General features: G+C 37.4%; 1 protein-coding gene across 7 annotated transcripts in view; it reads left to right on the top strand.

Moving 5' to 3' along the window:
• Positions 1-22,118, top strand: part of exoc6b (exocyst complex component 6B) — a 94,472-nt gene that overhangs the window by 28,630 nt on the left and 43,724 nt on the right. For 3 of the 7 annotated variants that reach the window (XM_081358862.1, XM_081358860.1, XM_081358865.1), the window contains exons 7-15: positions 2,583-2,783; positions 4,810-4,878; positions 12,720-12,803; positions 13,894-13,940; positions 14,489-14,609; positions 15,576-15,647; positions 16,260-16,357; positions 17,284-17,389; positions 18,131-18,240. In XM_081358862.1, coding sequence (XP_081214988.1) covers positions 2,583-2,783; positions 4,810-4,878; positions 12,720-12,803; positions 13,894-13,940; positions 14,489-14,609; positions 15,576-15,647; positions 16,260-16,357; positions 17,284-17,389; positions 18,131-18,240 — 908 coding nt within the window. The remainder of the gene's footprint in view (positions 1-2,582; positions 2,784-4,809; positions 4,879-12,719; positions 12,804-13,893; positions 13,941-14,488; positions 14,610-15,575; positions 15,648-16,259; positions 16,358-17,283; positions 17,390-18,130; positions 18,241-22,118) is intronic. The other 4 variants (XM_081358863.1, XM_081358861.1, XM_081358866.1 and 1 more) reach the window with 3 other exon arrangements.

Raw genomic sequence — 22,118 nt, 5'->3', positions numbered from 1 at the left:
TTGCTTTCGCAGAGCAGAAAACGGCGTCTTATCGACATGTACACGCGTTTGAGGGCTAGTCAAGTTGTTCGTGGGCGGACAATGTAGAACATAGGTGGGCATTAGGCAAATATGTTACTCAGTGACGTGTAGCCTTAACGGAAGTGGGATTCGAATTCCTGATGAATCGTTTAGCCTTTTCAGAGTCGATTCTTTCTTTTGAGAGACAATAACTTTATTTATCGTACACTTTCGGCTTCACAACTTTGCAGATTGTTTACTTTCACAGACAGCTACATTACACACTGCATGAAAGGTATTATTTGAAAAAACATAATAGGGGCATCAAAGAAAAAGGTACCAGTACTGTGTACGTTTTTTCATGGTCTATACAGCCCATGAAACAAATGATACATCTAAATAAAAAGACAGCCGTACAATATAAAACTACTGATGCATAGATATTTTTTGTAAGTATAAAATTCTAAAATCTGTTTGAGGTAGATATGCACCAGAATTATTATTTTTTTTACAGAAACTGATATAAAAGTTTTTGTTTAGCTGAAAACAAAAATAAACTATGAATGCTTGATTGATTAAACTATATTGTCCACTAATGTGGAAATTTGTCATTGACTCTGACTCATACACACACAATGTATGTATATAACAACATTCATTTAAAATACAGTAAAAACAGTAAAAATTACAGTACATAAAATAACGATTGCAAAATAATCAAATACTTAAGTTGTTTGAGGTTGTAGAGAGATTTTCATCATTTGCAATGATTCATGGGAGTGGGAGTTCGTAGCTGAGTGAAACTGAAGTTCTATAGAAGCATATGTCATCACGTAACAATTTCCAAGCTCATGCTAAGTGGATGGGATTTTTACTTCTATTGCAACCTATTCACAATTACAAATATTTCTGAAGGGAATACGTGCTGTACAACAAACTGCATAACTTTTTAACAACTAAATATATTTTCAAAAGGAATAATCTTTTTTCTCTCTTATTTGGCATGTTCCTTTTCTGCATTAACAAAGTCACATTCTAGTTTAAATCCTGAAATTGCAGCTGTGCTAATATGTCTTTCACTGTGAAATTCAAAAGTTCTTAATAATGGAGCACTTCATGGGGCCACTGAAGGAAAGTGTTTTGCAGTGTTTGTTTCTTTCTTTTTGTTTGCCATCCAGTACCCCATCACTCTGACGCGAATGCCTCTACTTGAGATGAGAAGACCGAACTGAACGAGTGGGACATAACAGCCAATGAAGCACAATAGACAACACACTACTGTAACATACTGCATCCGATAAACCCTCGCTATGACGCACATGCCTCTACTAGAGGTTAGAAGAGGACTAGAACTTCAGACATGTCTAAAGAAATAAGTGGAGCACAATACAATTATGAATACAATGACAATGCTCAATCTTTACATAGTCCAATTAGTGCATTTAGACCTTCTTATTCTCAGAGAAGAATTATTAGGATAAAGTTATGGCTTAAATCCTTTTTGTGAAAACATCAAGCAGCCACAACATCCACCTTACATCCTATTGTCAATTATTTTGCCCTTATGGTGTTGAAGTTTTCTCTCAATTACCTTTTTTTGTCTTCTTCAAGAGACTGGGTTGAAATGTTCACAACATTTCCTGTAATGAAGTCCTTTAAATCTGATGCTCTTCATGGGAAGGAATTCTTGAGTTGCAAAGGTCTCTTCATGTGCCACCATCCGATATACCTTCGCAATGACGCACATGACTCTACTAGAGAGCTCAATCTTTGCGTAGTCTAATAAGCTCATTTGGACCTTCTCATTCTCAGAGAAGAATAATCAGAATAAACAGTGTTGTCTTGAATCCTTTTTGTGGAACCACCAGGAAGCCCACAACATCCCCTTTGTATCCTATTATCGCTGCTTGGTTTCTGTTCTCTTGTCCTAATGGCGTTTTGGAGTTATGGAGTTTTCTTTTTTTCAAATAAAGAGGCAGTTTTTTTTGTTGTCTGCTTCAAGAGCCCTCCATGCCTGAATCTTGCTCCCCACTAAATAACTTGAGAGGTCTGTAAGGAGAAGGTTGTGTGCACATTGAACTTAGTCTTGACGTCAGATGCTGTTAGTTAAAGAATAGTGTTCTGTTGAGGAAATCTCAGCTGAACTCTCACGTTTTGCTTATGGGAAATCCTTTCACAGGTGCCTTTCCCTTTGTTGGCACTAATGGGAAAAGACGTACTTTGTCAACATGTAGAACAGTATCGCTATTGAGTTAGAATGTCACATGGAAAATGATTGACATAAGTTCAGTCTTTGTTATTTCTTGGTATCGTGGGATACTAAAAATCTCTCTCTCTCTCTCTCTCTCTCTCTCTCTCTAGAAGTAGCTTTGCAGAAATTAGTATTGTCATGAGATAAAACCTTTTTTTTTGTAATTTAAAATGTATTCAAATTTCATTTGGATTCTTGTAAAAAAACAAAACAAATGTAATCTATCTATCAATCAATCTTTTTTTGTGCAAAAATAAATAAATAATTAAACGAAAAAAATGAAAGTCCTACCATATGTTCCTCTTCACATGTTGCTGTGTTTGTTTTCCAGGCACAGGTGCAGATCGCTCGTGACAATGCCGTGACATCACAGCAGCGGTCAGCGAGTGGACGGAGGATACGGAAGGAAGCACGCTCAGGCACAGAGGTGGACAGAACTGAAAGCAACCCCTTCACAGAACAGGATTCTGGGATATTGGATGTGGAGTATGAAGAGGAGGACGAGGTGAGAGAGGAAAGATTCACCTCAGCAGTTAAGCGTTTCAATTTATTTTAAGCTTTTACCAAGTTGTTTTTAGGCTTCTTTTGTGCACAGGCACTCTATGAAACCAGAAAAAAAAGAGAATTCTCCATTCAAATGTGACTTTGGGTATTATTCTCTGCTCTTGCTCTTTTTCCTTCTGTGTCAGCCCTTCATTTGGGTGGGAATCATAATGAATGTAACGATTCTGGTTCTGATTCTTATTAGTGATTCCGCTAACAATTCTTTTAATATGTTTGAGATGGATTTAAATTATTATTATTTTTTTTTAATCCAAAATGTTTCTACACTCATTCAAATAAACAACCAGCCACAAAACACAGTAATGGTTCTTGGTTCATTCAGTGAAACATGTCGAAATGAATCACTCAATAAGTGAGTCAGGTTAATTCAGTAACCACTCCAACAGATTCAACCTTTGTATGAATAACTTAGATCTGGAAAACACTGTCACAGTTTTTTAGTACAGTGTTCTATCTACATTAGCCAAAAATCTAAAGTCAGCATTTAGTTAAAAAAATACATTTTAATGGAATCTCTGAATATTGACTCTAAATCCCAGTTTCTCTGTCTCTGTTTTCGTCCCTCTCCATCAGTCCCTTTCTCCTGCTTTACTTTAATATCCCTATGGACTTGCTGTTGGGCTGCCTGCCCAGTCCAGGATCCCCTCCCTTTCTTAATGGAGCGTCTCAGCTCCGCAGTCGTTTACTGTCATTAGGCCTGCCCTGCTCCTCTGAGGCAGCAATGTGAGACGTGTGGAGCATGCAAGACGTGCTCCCCAGCTGTTGCTACCACCGGCACGGAGCGAAAGGATGATCCTCGCTTATGTCCTTAAGAGACAAATTAAAATGACTCAATCAAGACAGTCAGTGTTCGTTGTGTAGTTCACGTTGATTTTATTTTGACGTGCTCAGATAAGCGTGTGTGACTTCTTGTTTTGGTGTTTTCACTTGCTCAAACTGAAGCAACACAAGATTGACACTTGTTGTGTTTGTACTAAAGCACTGGTGATGGACTTTTGTTTTCCGTTTGCGTTATGCTAAGCAGACACTTTCATAGCAAAGCAACTAACAAAAAGTTACTTGCTAAATAAACGTTAATGTAATTGTTGACTAAAGTTATCATCTTTACCTAATGTCATCTTTACCATGATGGTGCAACAATGTTAACTATACTATTTTGATATCAGTTTGATCAACATAAACATTTCCACAATAGTTCCATAAGTGAATATTTTACCTTCAACTGACCCTGGTAAGGTTAATGCTTTTTGCCCTCTTGTTTGACCTTTCCCCCCCTTCCCTTCCATCCAAGCTTCAATCAGCCTGTGCGTCATCATGTTTTCCTCTTCTGGCTCCTGTTTGAGAAGCACTGCTTGTGCCAGGCTTTAATCTGCTTGAATCTCTGTGCTCAGGGGCTTCCTGAGAAACGGTTGTATCCAAAGATGCAGATCAGTGCCCGTTTAATGACCCCTTGCCACCTGAGCGATGTCCCTTTGCGCCCCTTCGTCCTGTCTGTAAACTGTTTGTAGGGGAGTATGTTGGTGTGAACACGCCATCCTTGAACCGGGCAGACATTTCCAGCACTGTCCCAGTGGTGCATCAAGACTGAATTGTTTTTTCCACATTCTCTGGTTTAATTGTTGGTGGTGCCATGAAGTAGTCGGGTTTGAATGTCCCTGGTTGCTATTTTGCGGGCACTAGATCAAAGCTGGTATTGTTCAGTTGGCCATTTGTTTGGGTTACTTTTGGAAAAAGAGTCTTTCCTATACTGGTAAGGTCAAGGGTGGCTCAAGTCAAAGGGAAATAAAGAGAATGTGATAAGTTAAATGTGGTAAAACTAAATTTTTTTTTTACACTACATTCATTTTTCATGACCTTTGAAAATCTAAATAAATTCTAGTTGAAAAATATCTTTAATGTTGTTTTTCCTTATTGACTTCCAGCTTTAGTGCTGTTTTTTTGTATAGGATACTATGTGTCTCTCACTGAACTCACTGACTGTATTTTTTTTGCAGATTCCTGGTGCGCAGGACTTGGTGGACTTCTCTCCTGTGTATCGCTGTTTACACATCTACACTGTATTGGTAAGTATTTCTCATTTGCATTCGGTTTTATTTCAGGTGTGACTGAAAACAATCTCTATGCTGGCCCTCACGCTTACATATAACCCTCACTTTGTTCCCCAAGACCTTTTGTTGCAGTGTTATTCTCAGGTAGAGAATGTCTTGTGTGTTTTCAGCATATTTTCCTGAAAATGTGGATGTGTATTTTAGTGTGTGTATGAGAGGTTGGTCATTTAAAATTTCCAAAAAAAGTTAATGTTACCGTTTTATGAGTGAGCGTTTTACACTACCGTTCAAAAGTTTGGGGTCAGTACGAATTTATTTGGAAAGAAATTAATACTTTTATTCAGCGAGGATGCATAAATTTTTATCAAAAGTTACAGTAAATACTTCTATATTGTTACAAAAAAATCTTTGAACTTTCTGTTCATCTAATAACCCTTAAAAAAATGTATCACGTTTTCCATGTTAACTGTTTTCAATGTTTATAATAATAAAAAATGTTTCTTGAGCACAAAGTCAGCATATTAGACTGACATTTTAAACTATATTACAATAGAAAACAGTAATTTTAAATTGTAGCACTAGTAATATTTTACAATATTACAGTTTTACTGTATTTTTGTTCAAATCAGTGCAGCCTTAGTAAGCATAAGAGACTTCCTTTTAAAAGCATTAAAAAATATTACTGACCCCAAACTTTTGAATGATAGTAAATGTATAAATATCTTTTATTTGATGTATAGCTGCATGATTAAGTGAAATAAAGTTGAAATCCCAATGGGGAATAATCATATTAGATGTTTATAATATCACAAAATCGCAGTATTTGACAAAATAATAAGTACATCTGTTAATCCGTGGTGGCTGGTCATTTTAAATCTAAGCGGCTAGCACCAGTTGTTTGTCAATGACTTTGCTGAAATTTGCCAGTGGAAACTGCTCCATAGTTTACCAGCAAGTTCTCCACCCAAAAGTACCCTGGAATGTTCCCTGCACAAACAAATGTTTCATTTGACGCAGTCACAAGTAATGAAAAATGCATCAGTGTTAATTTATTAACTATTAACTTGCTAGACACACACATTTGTGGAGTCAAGAGTCTTTAAACTATTTTCTTGTGGTATGCTTCAAAATACGACCTACGAATTTGGTGTAGGTCTACATGCTTGGGTGGGTACGTCTGTTTTTTTTTTTAACACGAGGGCACACGTGTTTGTTTTCGGAGTGTACGTGCTGACAGCTCCTCATGAAGACTCTTGAATTGTTTGAGTTGGTGGAATGTCACTTTTATGACCCTTCGGCCTGTAAATTTCATGTGCGAGCAGATGGACTGTCATTACTACAATAGTCTTTGTAATGGAAGCTGGTGAGAATGGCATGCTGGGGGTTTGGGGTAGATAGGAAGCCTTTAGAGTTCATGTCTTGCCCTTTTTTTGACCAGTCCAAAGCTGCTCTGGAAACCCGGTCTAGGAGCCGTCTGAGGACGCAGAGGAAAGGGAGGAAAAGTAAAGGACCAGAGTTGTTTGAAAGTGACCAGGGAGTCATAGAAGGGAGACACACACACACACTGTTTTGAGGTTATAGGAAAAAAAGCAAACAAATGAGAAAAGAGCCCCGATAAGTGAGTCGATGTGTTTCTTTTTAAGAAGGAATGTTCGAGTTTTTGTGTTTCCTTTCCCTGGTGACCCTTGAGTCACCTCAGACCCTGGGAAATCACAATGCTTACTTATACAAAAACAATTAGAATTGCACTTTATATGTCCCTGAAGAACTTTTTTGTTTAAACGGTGAGCACAAACTCATGAACGCCTGTTTCAATGCGCCTATGGCAGATACTTCCCATTCACTGTATATTCAGTGGCCTGAACGCCCCCATAGGAAGGAAGTTGTTGAGACTGTTGAATGTTTATATGGTGATTGGCCTTAGTGTGACATCACTCCAGATAATTTAAACAAACATCATGTAAACACCGCTACACGCTACTGTAAAGAGTGAGAGGCACAGAGAGACACTTGTGGAAGGGAGGGAAACAAGTCAAATATAGAATTTGTTCATGACCGTGGTCCTGTAGATGTACAATGGTGCTTTTTTGGTCTTGCTCTGACTCCTGTGCTGGCTGCACTCCAGATGGCAGGAGGCGCTGAGGGGGTTCACCTGGGTTTCCTTCATACCAGGGGGTCGTGACCCGGCCACGTTGTCCCTTAGCTTTTTATTTTTTGCATGTGTGTGAGACAGTATGACTGTGAGGCCTGGAACTATAAGTGTGGAGCTGCTGCGGAGGAACAGGAAGTTGAACTCTGGTTGGAAATTCAAGCCGAGGGATGGAAAGAATAAGGATGGCGAAAGAGAACAGGACAAGAGAGAGGTCAAAGTGCCCATTGGAGGAGGGTACAGCCTGTTCTTTTGTCAAGTTTGGCTGAAAAACTTAAATAGAAGACAATGTGTTTTAAGTTTTTCTTCACACTGCAATCAAACAATTGACATTTTTATGAATCTGAAGATAATAAAGTTCAAATGGACAGAGGAAAAAGATTATCCCTATGGAGTGGTGGAATTAAAAGAACAGTGGACTGCAATAGAATAGAAGGCAGAGAAAAGAGGAAGTGTGATATTTAAGTTTAGTTGTTGAAAGTGTGACCTCTCTGCCTCAAGGTCTTGCACTTACCATAACCTCTTATTGTTTTTACATTGCCAGAACACAGCAAAAATGAAATGGCATTTTTCTTTTCAACTCGTATGACCTCAAGTGCAGACATTTAATGGCTGGTGGAGATTTCCTGGGGTCACTTTGTACTCTTACCTCTGTTTGCTCCTGTAGAACTGTTGTGTAAAACGGTCATAGATCTATTCTATTCTATTCTATTCTATTCTATTCTATTCTATTCTATTCTATTCTATTCTATTCTATTCTATTCTATTCTATTCTATTCTATTCTATTCTATTCTATTCCTCCTAGCTTTCTTTTCCTGTTAGTCTCCTGTACCGACTTCCAGCTCAAACTCCTCCTCTTTGCTCCTGATGGAACTCTGAACAGTGTCTCCATTCTCTGACAGTTCTGGTCTGTGTTCAGATCAGTAAAAACAGAGACTGGTTGTGATGGGCCCGCTGCAGCAGGAAACCCTTGAGAAGGAGATGTTGGCACTGTTCTCCTTTGATTTTGACTGTTTAGGTTAAGGAACATCTATATGAGATGGAGCATTTGGACTCGATTAACTGAGTTTAGACTGCAGTTGGTAGACCTGCTCTTCTCAGTCTAGTAACCGCACAAAAGTTTGTATAGCCAACAGGATGGACACACTCAGTTAAATTCCTTTCACACAGAACACAGCATCCTTCTCTAACATCCTTTTTGTTCTTTCTCCAAAATTTCTTTTTAAGGATTCTGAGGTAATATACATCTTGCTCCAAAGATTCTGTGTCATCAATGACCATTTATTGTGCAGGAGTCATTTTGCCATACTTCGGACTGTTCAGTTTTGGGGAAGCTACTCTGAAGCTGCAGCTGCTCATAATTTAAAGCGAGTGGCTATGAATCATTGAATCCATTTTTTTTTTAACAAGTTGATGAATGAACCATCTTGAATCAGAAATGAATCAGACTTCCCAACACTTTTTGTGAGAGAGAAGGTTTGTATGCGTGTATGTGTGTGTGTGTGTGTGTGTGTGTGTGTTGTTGCACTTAGTGTTGAACAAGTTACTTTCTTATACTTTCTTTTTGTGTTTCTCACTGAATTGTTCAAACTTCTGTCTTTCATTGTACTCTGAAGGCCTTTGTGGTCAAACCATAGTATCTGTTTGATCCCTGTTGTTATTAAAGGTTTCAGGTTGTTCTTAAGTAATTTGAAATTTGTATAATGCTTTTTCCATTTCTGTGCCCACTGTTTTCTCCTCCAATTTTTATTTCTCAAACCTTATTCTTCCTCTCACATCATTACATCTGGGTGGTCTTGGTGGCGTAGCCTAGTTGTAAACTATTTGGGCTGGTAACCGAATGATTGCAAGTTCAAACCCTCAAGGGTCTCAGTATCGCTATTGTGCCCTTAGTCAAGACAAGGCATAATAAGTATGCTGTAAATCGCTGTAGAGTAAATAAGTAAAAATATCCAGTTAAATTAGAAATTCACTGTAAAAAGCACAGTGACAATGTTTCCATTTTTACAGAATGGTGCCTGCATATTTTGTAACTGTATATTTCATTAAGTGACATAGTGTTAATTTACCAATCTACTTGAAGTACTAAATTCTGCGTTGTACTTTAAAACGTACTAATATCCACCATAATAATACAAGTGGTAAAATAGAAAGCTGCATTATGAATCAGTCTTCATCGTAAATGGTCTGTCTAGACACGAAGACAAAACACCATCAAGGTAACATGCATGACACTAAAAAAAATGCATTAAACATTAACTAAATTACAGAAAAATATATCACAAAACACCCTAATGCACATTACTTATAAAAAATAAGAAGAAACAAAATTATTTATATATAGTCATGTCATGTCACACAGGGACTTCTTGGAATTTACTTTGAATTTTTTTCACTGTATTAATGCGATTAATTAATGCGATAATGCATAGTATGTACTTGCAAAAAAACAAACTTGAGAGTATTTTACAGTAAAATGACTTGCAGTGTGATGTTGAACCCTTTGTAATTTAAATGGTTAACTTGCAGTTAACCAATAAACAGGTTTTTACTGTAGCATTTTACATTCTTCTGTTAAAATTAATTTTTTTTACAGTGTATTCAATCAATCAATCAATCAATCAATCAATCAATCAATCAATCAATCAATCAATCAATCAATCAATCAATCAATCAATCAATCAATCAATCAATCAATCAGTCAATCAAAGCTTTATTAAGGACACATGTGGTCCAAAACACAAACAATAACACAGACAAATACAAATAAAAAATATCACGTGTTTACATATAGGCTAAAACGCCAATGGTTCCACATACTGGAGGAGAACCTGACTGAACTTAGGGCCAGGTTGGTCAGTGTTGAAATGATACTATTTGCAGAGTCTACAACCTACACATACATCTGTACATGATATTGCGCAGAGCAGGTGGGCATGCCAACACTGACAAACATTTGGCTTGCACTGCTCCATCGTGGCACCTTAAGTAGCAGCCTCATTCCATCATTATATGCTACATTGAGTTTCTGAATGCTGCTCTTTCTGTAATGCTGCCACAAATGGGCAGTATACATAGAGGTACAATATGCTCTAAAAAGTGCAGTCTTCACAGATCCTGAGCACATACCAAATTTGCAAATCAACGTATTAGCTTGTGCATAGATCATACAACACTGTCTATAAATGTCCTAATCATCAGCAGAGGCAGACAGAGTACACAGCTTCATTACTTGAGTAAAAGCACAGATACCCCTTGCTAAATTTTACTCAAGTACAAGTAAAAGTACTACAGTCAGATGTCTACTTAAGTAAAAGTACTGAAGTACTTGTTTTTAAAAGTACTTGAGTATCAAGAGTACATTTTCTAAATATTGCATTACTACTGCCACAGTGCTTACATTGGTAAACACAGCAAACACTTGAAGCGAAAACTATCATTAACTTGTTCAGAAAATTTAAATAGTCTGGCAAGGTGGGGCCACGGGTTGGCACATTCCCGGGATGGACCTGCTGCGTCTTCATCCATTGTTTCGTCCATGGTTTCGTATCTTATCTAAATCTGACCATGGAGTTGACTTTGGCGGAAAGCTGAAGGTGATTGCTGATAGGCTGTCCCAATCAGTGGCGCCTGCACAATCCAATCACGTTTGAGAGGGAAACAACAAATTGAGGGTTTCTGAGATTTTTCTTTTTTCCTTTTTTTTAAATTTTTTTTTAGAAGAAGTAACGGGTACTCACGGTTATGGATAGAAATGTAGCGGAGTAAAGAGTACAATATTTGCCTCTCAAATGTACTTGAGTAAAGTCATGAGTACTCCCCTAAAATGATACTCGAGTAAAGTACAGATCCCTCAAAATTGTACTTAAGTACTGTACTCAAGTAAATGTACTCTGTTACTGACCGGCTCTGATCATCAGACAGGTCATCCTAAGTATTTAGCCTCATCACATACCTTAAGGACAATACCAGACAGAGAAAATTCAGGACATTATAGTTTCCTGTCCTCCCTACTCCTAACAATCATAACATTACTCTTCTTTGCATTGTAGTTAATGTCAAAGTCTGAGCCATATTGAGAGGAAACCCTCAATAACTGTTGAAGGCCAGCACTATATGAACAGAAAATCCCCAAAACGTCGGCGTACATCAAGTGGTTGATGATAGTGTTACCAACCATACAACCTGTTCCACAGCTGTTTAGCAGCTTTGATAAATCGCCCATATAAACATTAAAGAGAAAGGGGGACAAAATGCTTCCCTGTCTAACTCCATTGCATACATTGAATGGAGCAGACACAGAGACTCCATTTTACATGCATTGACTGATGAGCATACCAAAAAGCCAGAATTCTCACTAGAAATTTGGGTACTCCTCTGTTGTGTACAGTAACTTGTAAAATGATTTTTTTTTTTTATGATTTACCGGTACACGATCAAATGCTTTAGATGCATCAATAAAACACATAATAATTGTGCAATTATGCCTGTTATACAAATCTAAAATCTCCTTTAAAGCAAAAATACATATACTATCTGTGCCATGTTTAGGTTTAAAACCAAACTGGTTGTCATTGGTCAGGGCAAACTGTTCCAACTTATTCAGTAAAGTCCTCACTAGGACCTTGGATTAGAATACTGTCCAGAGCTATAGGCCGGTAATTATCCATGCTATTTATTTTGCCAGCTTTGTCTTTATTAATAGGCACTAACATCACAGATAACATAGACTTAAATATTGATGCTTACACCATCAATATTCGTTGGCAAAGATGTTTTACAGTTATCCAATTTAGATTTCTTTCCAGAAATCATTTGGATTATTTTTTTGCAGTTTCCTTGCAAGTGAGTCAGACCTCATTGTGTTTTCATTCCTCTTTATGAAACATAGAGCATATTTAAAATGTGCATTTGCCCGTTTCTTATATTCAAATAAGGAACCATGTTTATGTCTGCCATGACTTCATGTGTGGTATGTATTTGCTTAGTGTATCACATTATTAGTTTAGATTTGTCAAACTCTATTGGAATCAATTGACATTCAAGTCTGCCTGTGGACACATGAGAAGCTCTGTTAGTGTGCCGTGGAGTGTTATAGCTGGTCAAGTCTTGTCCTGTTGTATTATCCTTTTATAAGAGTTACAGTCACCCGCTCCGTCTAGATAAATTCAGAAACACTTGACCAGGTAGTGATAAGTCCTACCGTACTGACGTTGTTTTCTGTCTTTATCTATGTCTCTCTGTGCGTGTCTGTGTTGTTTCTGCGCTCTTTTCTGACTGGGATGTGTGTGCATGTGTTGTTGTCATGCCCTTATAGACTTTGATAGCAGTCTGTTTGAGGTGGACAGGAACTGCACTTTGGGACTCTGGGAAAAGGGTCAAGTCTTTAAGCGCTGAATGAGTGCCTTTGTTTTTAGACCACAAGCCTCTGCTGCACTGTATTCTGAGTCATACTATGAGATTAGAAGAGAGAGTACCCGATATGCTCTTTTTTCCAGTTTAGCTTGGTCTCTACAAGTAGGAATCTGTTTTCCTGTGTCAACTGCTTCTCTCCGTCATTACCTTCCCTCTCTTGTGTCATCTTGAGCTTTTCTGGTGCAAACACAAGTCTTACATGACTGATGCTCATTGGTCATAGAGCTGTTCACACAAATTGAGAGCCATATTGTCACTCAGGTGCTTAGAATGTGTATCTGCCTTACACAGGGTGCCCGGGACACGTTTGAGAACTACTACAGGAAGCAGCGGCGGAAACAGGCCAGACTCGTGCTACAGCCTCACTCTAACATGGTACGCCCTTACACTGCCTGAGAACATGCCGTGTCTAACTGTCTGTCTGACACCCTCCTATAATATTCACTGCACCACCCCAATCACTAACATCACCTGACATAAACTCTCAGGAACTGTGAGGTGGTAAGTCATTAGTGCTACATTACATACAAATTTATACTTGGTTGACATGGATGTATACAATGAACTTGACACCAAGGTATAGCTAATTTAGTGCCTGCAAATTCAAATGGGGACCTCTAGTGTAGATGTGTTCATCTAGAGCTTTCTTTAGCTTGCACGATTGGAAAATGATGTTGAACCATCGTTCCAGCTAAAATATAGCTGTTGCACTCAGTGTTGATGTCATTACAAAATACTTCAGGTATACACTACTGTTCAAAAGATTAGGGTTAGTAAGATTTCTTTTAAAGAAATTCATACTTTTATTCAGCAAGGACCAATAATAATTGATCAAAAGTCAAAGTAAAGACATGTTTTATGTTACAATAGTTTTCTGTTTCAAATAAACTGCTGTTCTTTTGAAATTTCTATTCAAAGAATCCAATTTTTTTTTTTTTATCAGTTTCCAAAAAATATTGTAAATATTAAGCAACTGTTTCCAACATTGATAATAAGAAAAATTGTTTCTTGAGCACCAAATCAGCATATTGAAAAGTTTTCTTTCAACTTTATACTGAAAATTCTAAATTAGATTTTAAAATAAATTAAAATGGAAAACAGTTCTGTTTTATTGTATTTTTGTATCTGTGAGCATGAAGTATATATATTTTTTAAAAACATTAAAGAATTTTACTAACCCTAACTTTTGACTGGTAGTGTATATTAAAGTGCTGAAGACCTTTGCTGAATGTGATTGTACAGGTATGTTGTTATTTGGTCAGAAATATGACTATGGTAATATATGGTAATAGAGGTAAAATGTTTCAAAGAAATAATGAATTCTAAAGCAAATGAAATAAAAATGTTTTAGGTCAATCTAGTTTATTTCAGCAATAATAAAAACAAAACAAAAAAAATGATTATAGTAGACTGCTCAATTGACTGATGTTCATAAACTCTCCTTCCTCTCTCCTGTGGTCTCCAGCATGAAACGTTAGAGGGATACAGGCGCTACTTCAATCAAATTGTTGGGTAAGTGCAGTGTACGTTTTATTTTGAATGGCCAAATTAACTGAAAATCAATTATAGATGCTTATAATGTTTTTAATACAGGATAGAATTAAAACCGCTGAATCCTTTTATTGGCTCAGTGTTCAGACCCTCCCATTTGCCAAACACTCCCCTTGAGGTGGCCCTTCCTGATTCTCCATCCCAGTGCTGCCGGAAAACTCTCTGAGCTTTAGAATTTATGGTTCTGGAGATGTGGACTGGCAGATTGGTGTTATTCCGAGTGTCTGGATGGGAATATTGGGAAGGCCGGTGTCTGAAATGGAGGCTTTTGCAAACATCCTAAATTACACAAAAAAGTCTCAGGGCACTCACACAGTGAGATGTCTGGGATTTTTTTGGGAATGTTGCTGGCCTGTTTGATGACTCTGATTCCTTTGGGTGCTGGACAGCTTCAGTGTGACCATTTGGGATATTAGTAATGTAGTTTAATGAAATGTTTTCATACAGTATGATGTTGTAAAGTACTCACTGTTTCTCTTTCATACACTTTCTTTGTCTATGTCCTGTAGTTTTTTTGTAGTGGAGGACCACATCTTGCACACCACGCAGGGCCTGGTAAACAGGGCTTATGTGGAAGAATTGTGGGAGCTGGCTCTTTCCAAGACTATTGCAGCCTTGCGTACTCATTCAGTATGTCTGCACACTACACACTCAACACACACTGAGCAAGACAAGCCAAAAGACAAGCAGTAAATCTGTTTAGTCAAGGCATCAATTTGAAGGCCAACCTGGAAGCCTAATTCCCCATGACTTCCCTCTGGAATTTCTGATGAGTTTTTAGGATAGTGGTTTTCTAGTACAATAAGGTGGTGACTTACATTACTTGAAGACACTGTGCTTTCACATTTCGTTGTACAACATATACTACCGTTCAAAGGTTTGCAGTCGGTAAGATTTTTAAAAAATGTTTTTGAAAGAAGTCTCTTATGTTCACCAAGACAGTATTTATTTAATCAAAAATGCAGTACAAACAGTGTGAAATATTGATGCGTTCACTCTAGCTAATATTTTATAGTAATATTAATATTATATGGTAATAGTTATAGTAATATTTTTTTATGAATAGAAACTTAAAAAGATTTTTTTGTGTGCTTAGTTAAAAAAAATGTTATGCACCCTTGATGAATAAAAGTAATAATGTCTCCCCACCCATAAGAATCCTACTGACTTACAAACTTGAACAGTTGTGTAAATTTACCTCAAATGTGAAGTTTGAAACAGTTGTGGTTTTAAAAATGTAAAGAACTGCCATGGTTGTCCTCGTAATTGAACTCTCATCTGTGTGATAGTAGTTGTCCTTATTTTACTCATAAATTGAAAACACTTCTCTAAAACCTATTAAAATTCTGAGGGAACCTGTGGCTCAAAAAGACCAACCCTCCTCTGGGTTTTAGGACTACAAACCAGAAAGTTAAATTCCCAGATTACAATTGTCATACAATTTATTATTACAATTGTCATACAATTTATTATTACAATTGTCATACAATCAAAAATTTCTTTCTTTTTTTACATTTATACCAAGTAATCTTAATCCCTGTGCTTTCCTTCCTCTGCTTCTGCTGTAATCCATCACTCTCTCTTGTGTCTTTGCAGTCTTATTGCACTGATCCAGACCTGATTTTAGATCTGAAGAATCTCATAGTGCTGTTTGCAGACACACTGCAGGTGAGATGGGGTAGTACCTGACCATCAAGACAGCTGTTGTGCTCTTGTTTATATGGATAACTTCTAAGAACAAGGGGTGTCAAATGAGTAGATTTTTTTTAAATCAAGTAAATAATCACATATAACAATTTTTTTTGTGAAAAGTATAATTTTATAGACAATATTGTGACAACAAATATTGTGACAAACAAATACAACATTGAATAAACATTACAAAAAGGTTCAGTATATTGTTTGTTCCATTTGATATAATGTATCATATCTCTAGCCTTCAGTCAACTGCAATGCAGTGTCAAGTTAAAAGTAATGTGCCTTGAGATCCCTGCATTCTCATTGTCTTTGAATGCAAGTATGTGTTCTTTGTGAATGGCAAAAACACAAATACTTTTAGATATTTTTTCAAGCTTGAATTATTTAGATGGAAGGAAAATATCTTATTTAATAATTTACATGCGTGTTTTGGGGACATGACTAAATGCGTTTTTTTTTTAAAGAAATACGTTGGACAAATGTAAATGTATAAACAATATTTCATTCTGATTTCTGCTTGAGAGTTGCATGCATTGCTGCCTGTTTTCAACTGAGCTGGGTATTATCCACCCCTCTCTTCAGGGTTATGGTTTTCCAGTAAACCAGTTGTTTGACATGTTGCTGGAGATGAGGGATCAATATGGGGAGATACTGCTGAAGAAGTGGAACCAGTCCTTCAGGTGCTTTCTGCCTCTCCTTTTCTCTCTCCCTTTTCTCTGTTTTCTTCATCTCGATGCCTCGGTTTTTCATTTGAGTAAGGATAATGATGATTTGGTTATCACCTTATGACCCTTGAGAAATCCATACTGAAGGAATTATACTAATGGGGTTATGCCCAAATGTAAGGCACGTTCAGTTTAAATCAGGTTATGTTTACTGTACATCATTTGTTCTGATCTGCAATTCAATACTTGGTTACCAAACATCCATTTTTTATGAAATATACATTTTTAATGCCCTCTATCAAAGTACCATTTAAAGAAATTGCCTGAATCTTATACCTGTAGTGCTCAGAGATTTATGTTTGCAGAGGCTGTGGATTACAGGACAGTTGAAGGACAGAGAAATTTTGTCAGGCCAAACTATTAAACTAAAATCACTGATCAAATTACACCCATATGACTAAATCATATTGCTTGAAGGACAAATATTTTCTATTTTTTTGTGCTGGGGATCCTTTAAAGAGCATTCAATCCAAAAAATGTCCATTCGTTGAAAAAAAAAAAATTGTTAAAGCTCCTTGGAGCTCCTCGGCTGAATCTTAAGAGCAGATGACTTGGAAAGGTTGTCGTAACCTTGTTGGAGTCGTTTTTAGATCCCTGTCAGAGACACTTGACTCACTCCATAAAAGAATGATGCTCTGGAGTCTTTGAATGACTCAGAATATCATCACTGTGGGAACAGGCATTCAAGGAAGATCTGTTGTGTGTGTTAGCCTTGACTGAGTTACACAAATACACACACAGACAGACACACTTCTCATGAGTCCAGTAAATGGTTTTTAGATTATTTAGTCTTCTTAAATATCCTGCTGTTGTCCTCAGGTTTATGATCAGTTCATCTGGGAAGTCAGGTCTTTTCCCCTCACACTTCTTCTGTTGGTTAGGCAAATCTTGGATCAGGACAACTACAGCCCCATTCCCGTGACGTCCCCTGAGGAGTACCAGCGGATCGCAGGCCAATTCCCCTTCCAGGATCCAGAGCTCGACAAGGTGAGCATTAGGCACATAAGAAAGCTTTTATCCTAGATATTTTTCTCACAGATTCCCTCAGTTACACACCCTCCAGTCTCCACAAAGACATAAATATCCTCCTGTTGTCCAAGAAGTTGATTGCTAACATGCGCATCCTCTGAAATACTTGAACAAAGCCATACATTTGAATTCTCCCATTGACGTCAACAAGAACTACTGCCCAATACTGTTGTAGTAATCAAAGGATGCTACCATTCTTGGTGATACATGCACTTGCAGTTGTTCTTTTTCATGCAATAAGGCTGCCTTTGTGTTTTCTTTTATAAAGGGAAATTCCTGGTGTGCTCTATTAGCAGCATTTGTTGCGAATTGTCAATATTTTGATTATTTAAAGCACTTACAATGGAAGTACACAGGGCAAGGCAGCTGTTAAAATATATCCCATGGATTATAAATTACATCAATCTTAATTCTTGGCTAAAGATAATTTCTTAAGTGAAATTATCATGTTTTAAAAAAAAAAAAAGTGTTTCTGTTATACAGCCCCAGAACCAGAAGTGTCCCCCTAGAAAAGTTGTCCCACGTCAAATGAATGAACTTTATAGCTCAAATAAATATTTAAAGAATAATTCACGTACTTAAGTTTATATTTCTGATTTCATAAACCCTCCAGAACACTTGCTTTATGTACTGTGACATAAATTTATTTATTTATTTGTTTATTTTTTATTCATTTACTCATATATTTTTTCTCAACAGATGCCTTTTCCGAAGAAGCTGCCATTTTCTGAATTTGTGCCTAAAGTATACTCACAAATCAAAGAATTCATCTACGCCTGCCTGAAATACTCTGAGGACTTGCACCTTAGGTACGAGTGTTCAAACATACTTTAATCTGTTTCACACCTGCATTATATAACCCTTTTTTCCAAATGTTCTCATTAGCAAATCATGCTGCTTGGATGCCAGTTTACGTACCTATTTTTGAGCTGCCTTTTTTTAACCTTTCATTCTTCTGTTATGAAATCACTAAACCCGCCCCATTGTCTTTGCCTATCCCCTAGAGTAGCCGCTGAGCCTTAGAGAGGAAGTTCTGTCTGCACCAAACAGTTTCTGTGTGTTTTCCTAATTAATTGCGTGCTTGGTGCTAGTGGGTGTTATTTCAAGGAATTTCTCCTAGTGTTGACTGATCTCTGGTCAGTTTATGATTTCTTAGAATTACTGATGAGGTTGCCAGATGCGCCGAGCTGTTTAGTGTGGCCTACCCTGAATTCCCAGTCTGCAGGCTGTTGGACAGAATAAATGGCTCTGTGAAATGCTGCTTCAGTATGATCTCCCTTTATGATATTTCTCAGAAGAGAAGTCCATTTCACAAGTGTAGAAAACAAACAGTTGTGAAAACAGCACTTGTGGATTTCCCAATAAAAGACCTGCTTAGCAACCTGTTATATAATGTCAGAGAGTAAAATGAATTAAGGCAAGTTATTGCTCATGATGCTTAGGATACCCTGCATATTAACCTTTAAGTGATTTGCTCATCCCAATCAATTTGTGCTATGGGGATGAATGATGCCACAAATAGTGGTAATGATTAGACTTACAGTTTTCATCTGGTGGGTGACAAGAGGCGAAATTTTAATTATTGTTATTCAGGAGTGTTTTTAGGGAGCAGACTTTGGGAATAGAATTGCACTAGTGTAATCTAGTTATTCAATTTATTATAAGTTAAGACCCGTTCACACCAATAATAATACCTTCAACCATTACAGGATTCTGGACTCCACAATTGTAACGACCCAGCCAATCAAAATCCATTCAACTTTAAAGTATACGCTGCAATCACATTACCTTTTATTCAGCAAGGACACATTAAATTGTTAAAATGTGACATTAAAGACAATTATGTCACAAATTATTTCTATTTCAAATAAATGCTGTTCTTTTGAACTTTCTATTAATCAAAGAAGTGATAATGTGACAATGAAGACTGGAGTAATGGCTGCTGAAAATGTTGCTGTTCTATCACAGGAATAAATTACACTTTAAAATTTATTCAAGTAGAAAACAGTTATTTTAAACCGTAATAATATTTGACAATATTACAGTTTTTACTGTATTTTTGATTTTTTTTTTTAAATGTAGCCATGGACAGCATAAGAAACATAAGCATAAGAAAAACATTTAAAAAAAATTTACCGACCCCAAACATTTAAACCATAGTGTATGTTTACAGAGCACTTAGAATAAAAATAACATTTATCCTTTGGTGTGGACATGGCCATAACCAGTGTTTGGAAATACAGTAAGTGAGCTTTAGTGTGGGATGTTAAGAATTAACTTGTGTTATTATGCTACTGTTTTTGATTGCGGTGATACAGTTTCTTACAGATAATACCATGATTATCATTGTGTTTTTCTTACTGAATGTGGTATCCTGTCGCCAGTGACCTGCCCGCACTGTCTATGGGCCTTTTTTCGCTGCACCCGAGCCCTCACTCACAACTCTCTCTCAAGCCCCGTCATCATAATTTTCACACCACGGACACTAAACAATCTAGCAAACTGTCTAAACTGAATTATACATGCATGCATAGGAGGAGTTTCAAACTGCCAATTAGTCATTCAGAGAAATTCAAATGTTATTTTTAAATATGAAAAATTTACCGAGGTCTGGAATTCGGTGGCCTTATAGCTGGCTATGGCCATGGGTGTGGACACTAATTTAGTTATCATTGTAGTTATCATTATAGTATTTGTTCATGGGCCTTCATCTCACTAATTATTTTAGACATGTCTTTAATTTGGACATACTGTATAGTGTACATCATTGATGCTTTTATCCAATAAATTTTTTCCATAGTGCACCGTAAAATACAAAAAAAATTAATACTTAATTTTTTTCCCCTCATACATAAAGCGCCTTATCTTAAGTAAGTGCCTTACTCAAGCAGGTTTCATTGCTGTGTCACCTCTGTTTAGGAATGAACCTTCGACCTTTTGTATTAAAATCTTTAAGCATTCATCTCACAAACACCCCTTAACCTCAGTCACGTAGTGATCTGATATCTCATCCCTTCTCCTAATACCCTGAATGGAACAGTAGGTCAAGGGGTCGAGGCTAAAGGTCACTGTCTGTTGAACTGTCGTTGGCATTTCCGTCTTCCTCCTTCTGATTGAGCTATGCACTAAGACGAGTCCTCTCAATTGTGATCGTTTGATGTTCCCTGTCTCTGGCTCTTTCTTTGAGTGCCTCGTCAGGTCTAGTTACTTTAGAAGCGGATGTCTCTGTTGGATATCCTAATTCTTGTGTGCATGTTTGTGTAGTAGAGGTTTACTAAGGAAATGAGGGAACATGTTTCAGGACAGAGAACACGTAGAAACCGGCATCCTACCAAATTACTACTCCATTATCATCATCATTAGTGATTAGTGTCTGAGACATTGTCTAGCCAACCAGACACTCTTAACAGTGTCGCCTGTAGAGTGGTCCGATAGAAGATGCCTATTAAAACAGTAGAAAAGACGAATGTATTTCCCGACTCATTGGCTTAATTTCAAGCAATGATTGCCTGTCCAGGACTACCTGTGCTGTGAAAGTATTGTTTTTGGAGATATATTCTACAATCACTGCAAGAATGACTTTAAATGAGCAATAATACCTTTTTTCCCTGTCTGACGGAGTCTGTGCGTGCTAAATTCTGCTAGACTGTCCAGATCCTGGAGAGAGTGTCTCTGCAATGGACGTTGAGGGTAACTGCTTGGTTTTTTGTCAGAGGTGTCAAAGTATTTGGCTCAGTCTAATCTCGTCTGCAGGATGATTTCATGAAATTATTGAATCTACAGGTATTCATACTGGTGAATGAAATGAGTAAATCACTAAGTTCCATATGCTCGCCTGCACACATTTTGTCCAATCTGGTCCCGATTATAAATTATACACCCTTGAATTAGATGGAAAAATATACAGAACATAATCAAAAATAATTTATTACACTGTTCTCTAGAATGCTTGATTTTGTCTGATCAGTTTTGGCACTCTGCAGTCAAATATTTTTGTATAATGATCACTAAACATTATCCTTTACTTAGTGCTAAAATCCAAACATTGGCTTTTAGACTCTGTGGGAATAGTAATTAAAAAGGAGCCTTTTTGGATTTAGCATTTGTATTGTGTTTTAAAGGTGTCCGTGTCATATATAATTCTGTATGGATGTTGGCAGAGAAAGCTGGCTCAGTTTTATTGGGACCCCTACCAAGACTTTGGCTACTCACTGCCTCCTCACTTCCACCAGTCATGTTCTATGTGGTTTTCAGAACGTGGCCGGTCCCCACGCTCAAATGTCAGTTAAAATTCAACAATAAACATTTGACCTCTTTTGGCTGCGCTCGCAGTAGTCCGTGCCTCGGCGTGTGGGGTCCAAGGGCTCCAGATCAAGCCAAAATCCCCCATACACACAGCTAATTTAAGAATACTGTCAAATAATGGCTCGACTCGCTGGATTTTTTCGTATTTGACATTTGTAAAAATGGATCCCTATTAGCACAAGTGCAGGCGGCCAGATGGCGTGCAACCAGAGGTCTCAGATGGTGGGGTCAGGATGCTGGGTATGTGTGTAGTGTATGTATGGAAGGGTGTAGAGAAAAAAAAGCATGTTGCTATTGGTAACGGAAACCTATGATTGACACACCAAAGGAGGAAAAGAACAGCTCTGCATACTACCCAGACTAGTCCACCGGAGGCAATTAG

This window comes from Scardinius erythrophthalmus (genome assembly GCF_964197995.2).
Source record: "Scardinius erythrophthalmus genome assembly, chromosome: 2".
NCBI lineage: Eukaryota > Metazoa > Chordata > Actinopteri > Cypriniformes > Leuciscidae > Scardinius > Scardinius erythrophthalmus.
The sequence above is the reverse complement of the archived record's forward strand: the minus strand, read 5'-3'. Positions and strand labels throughout refer to the sequence as shown.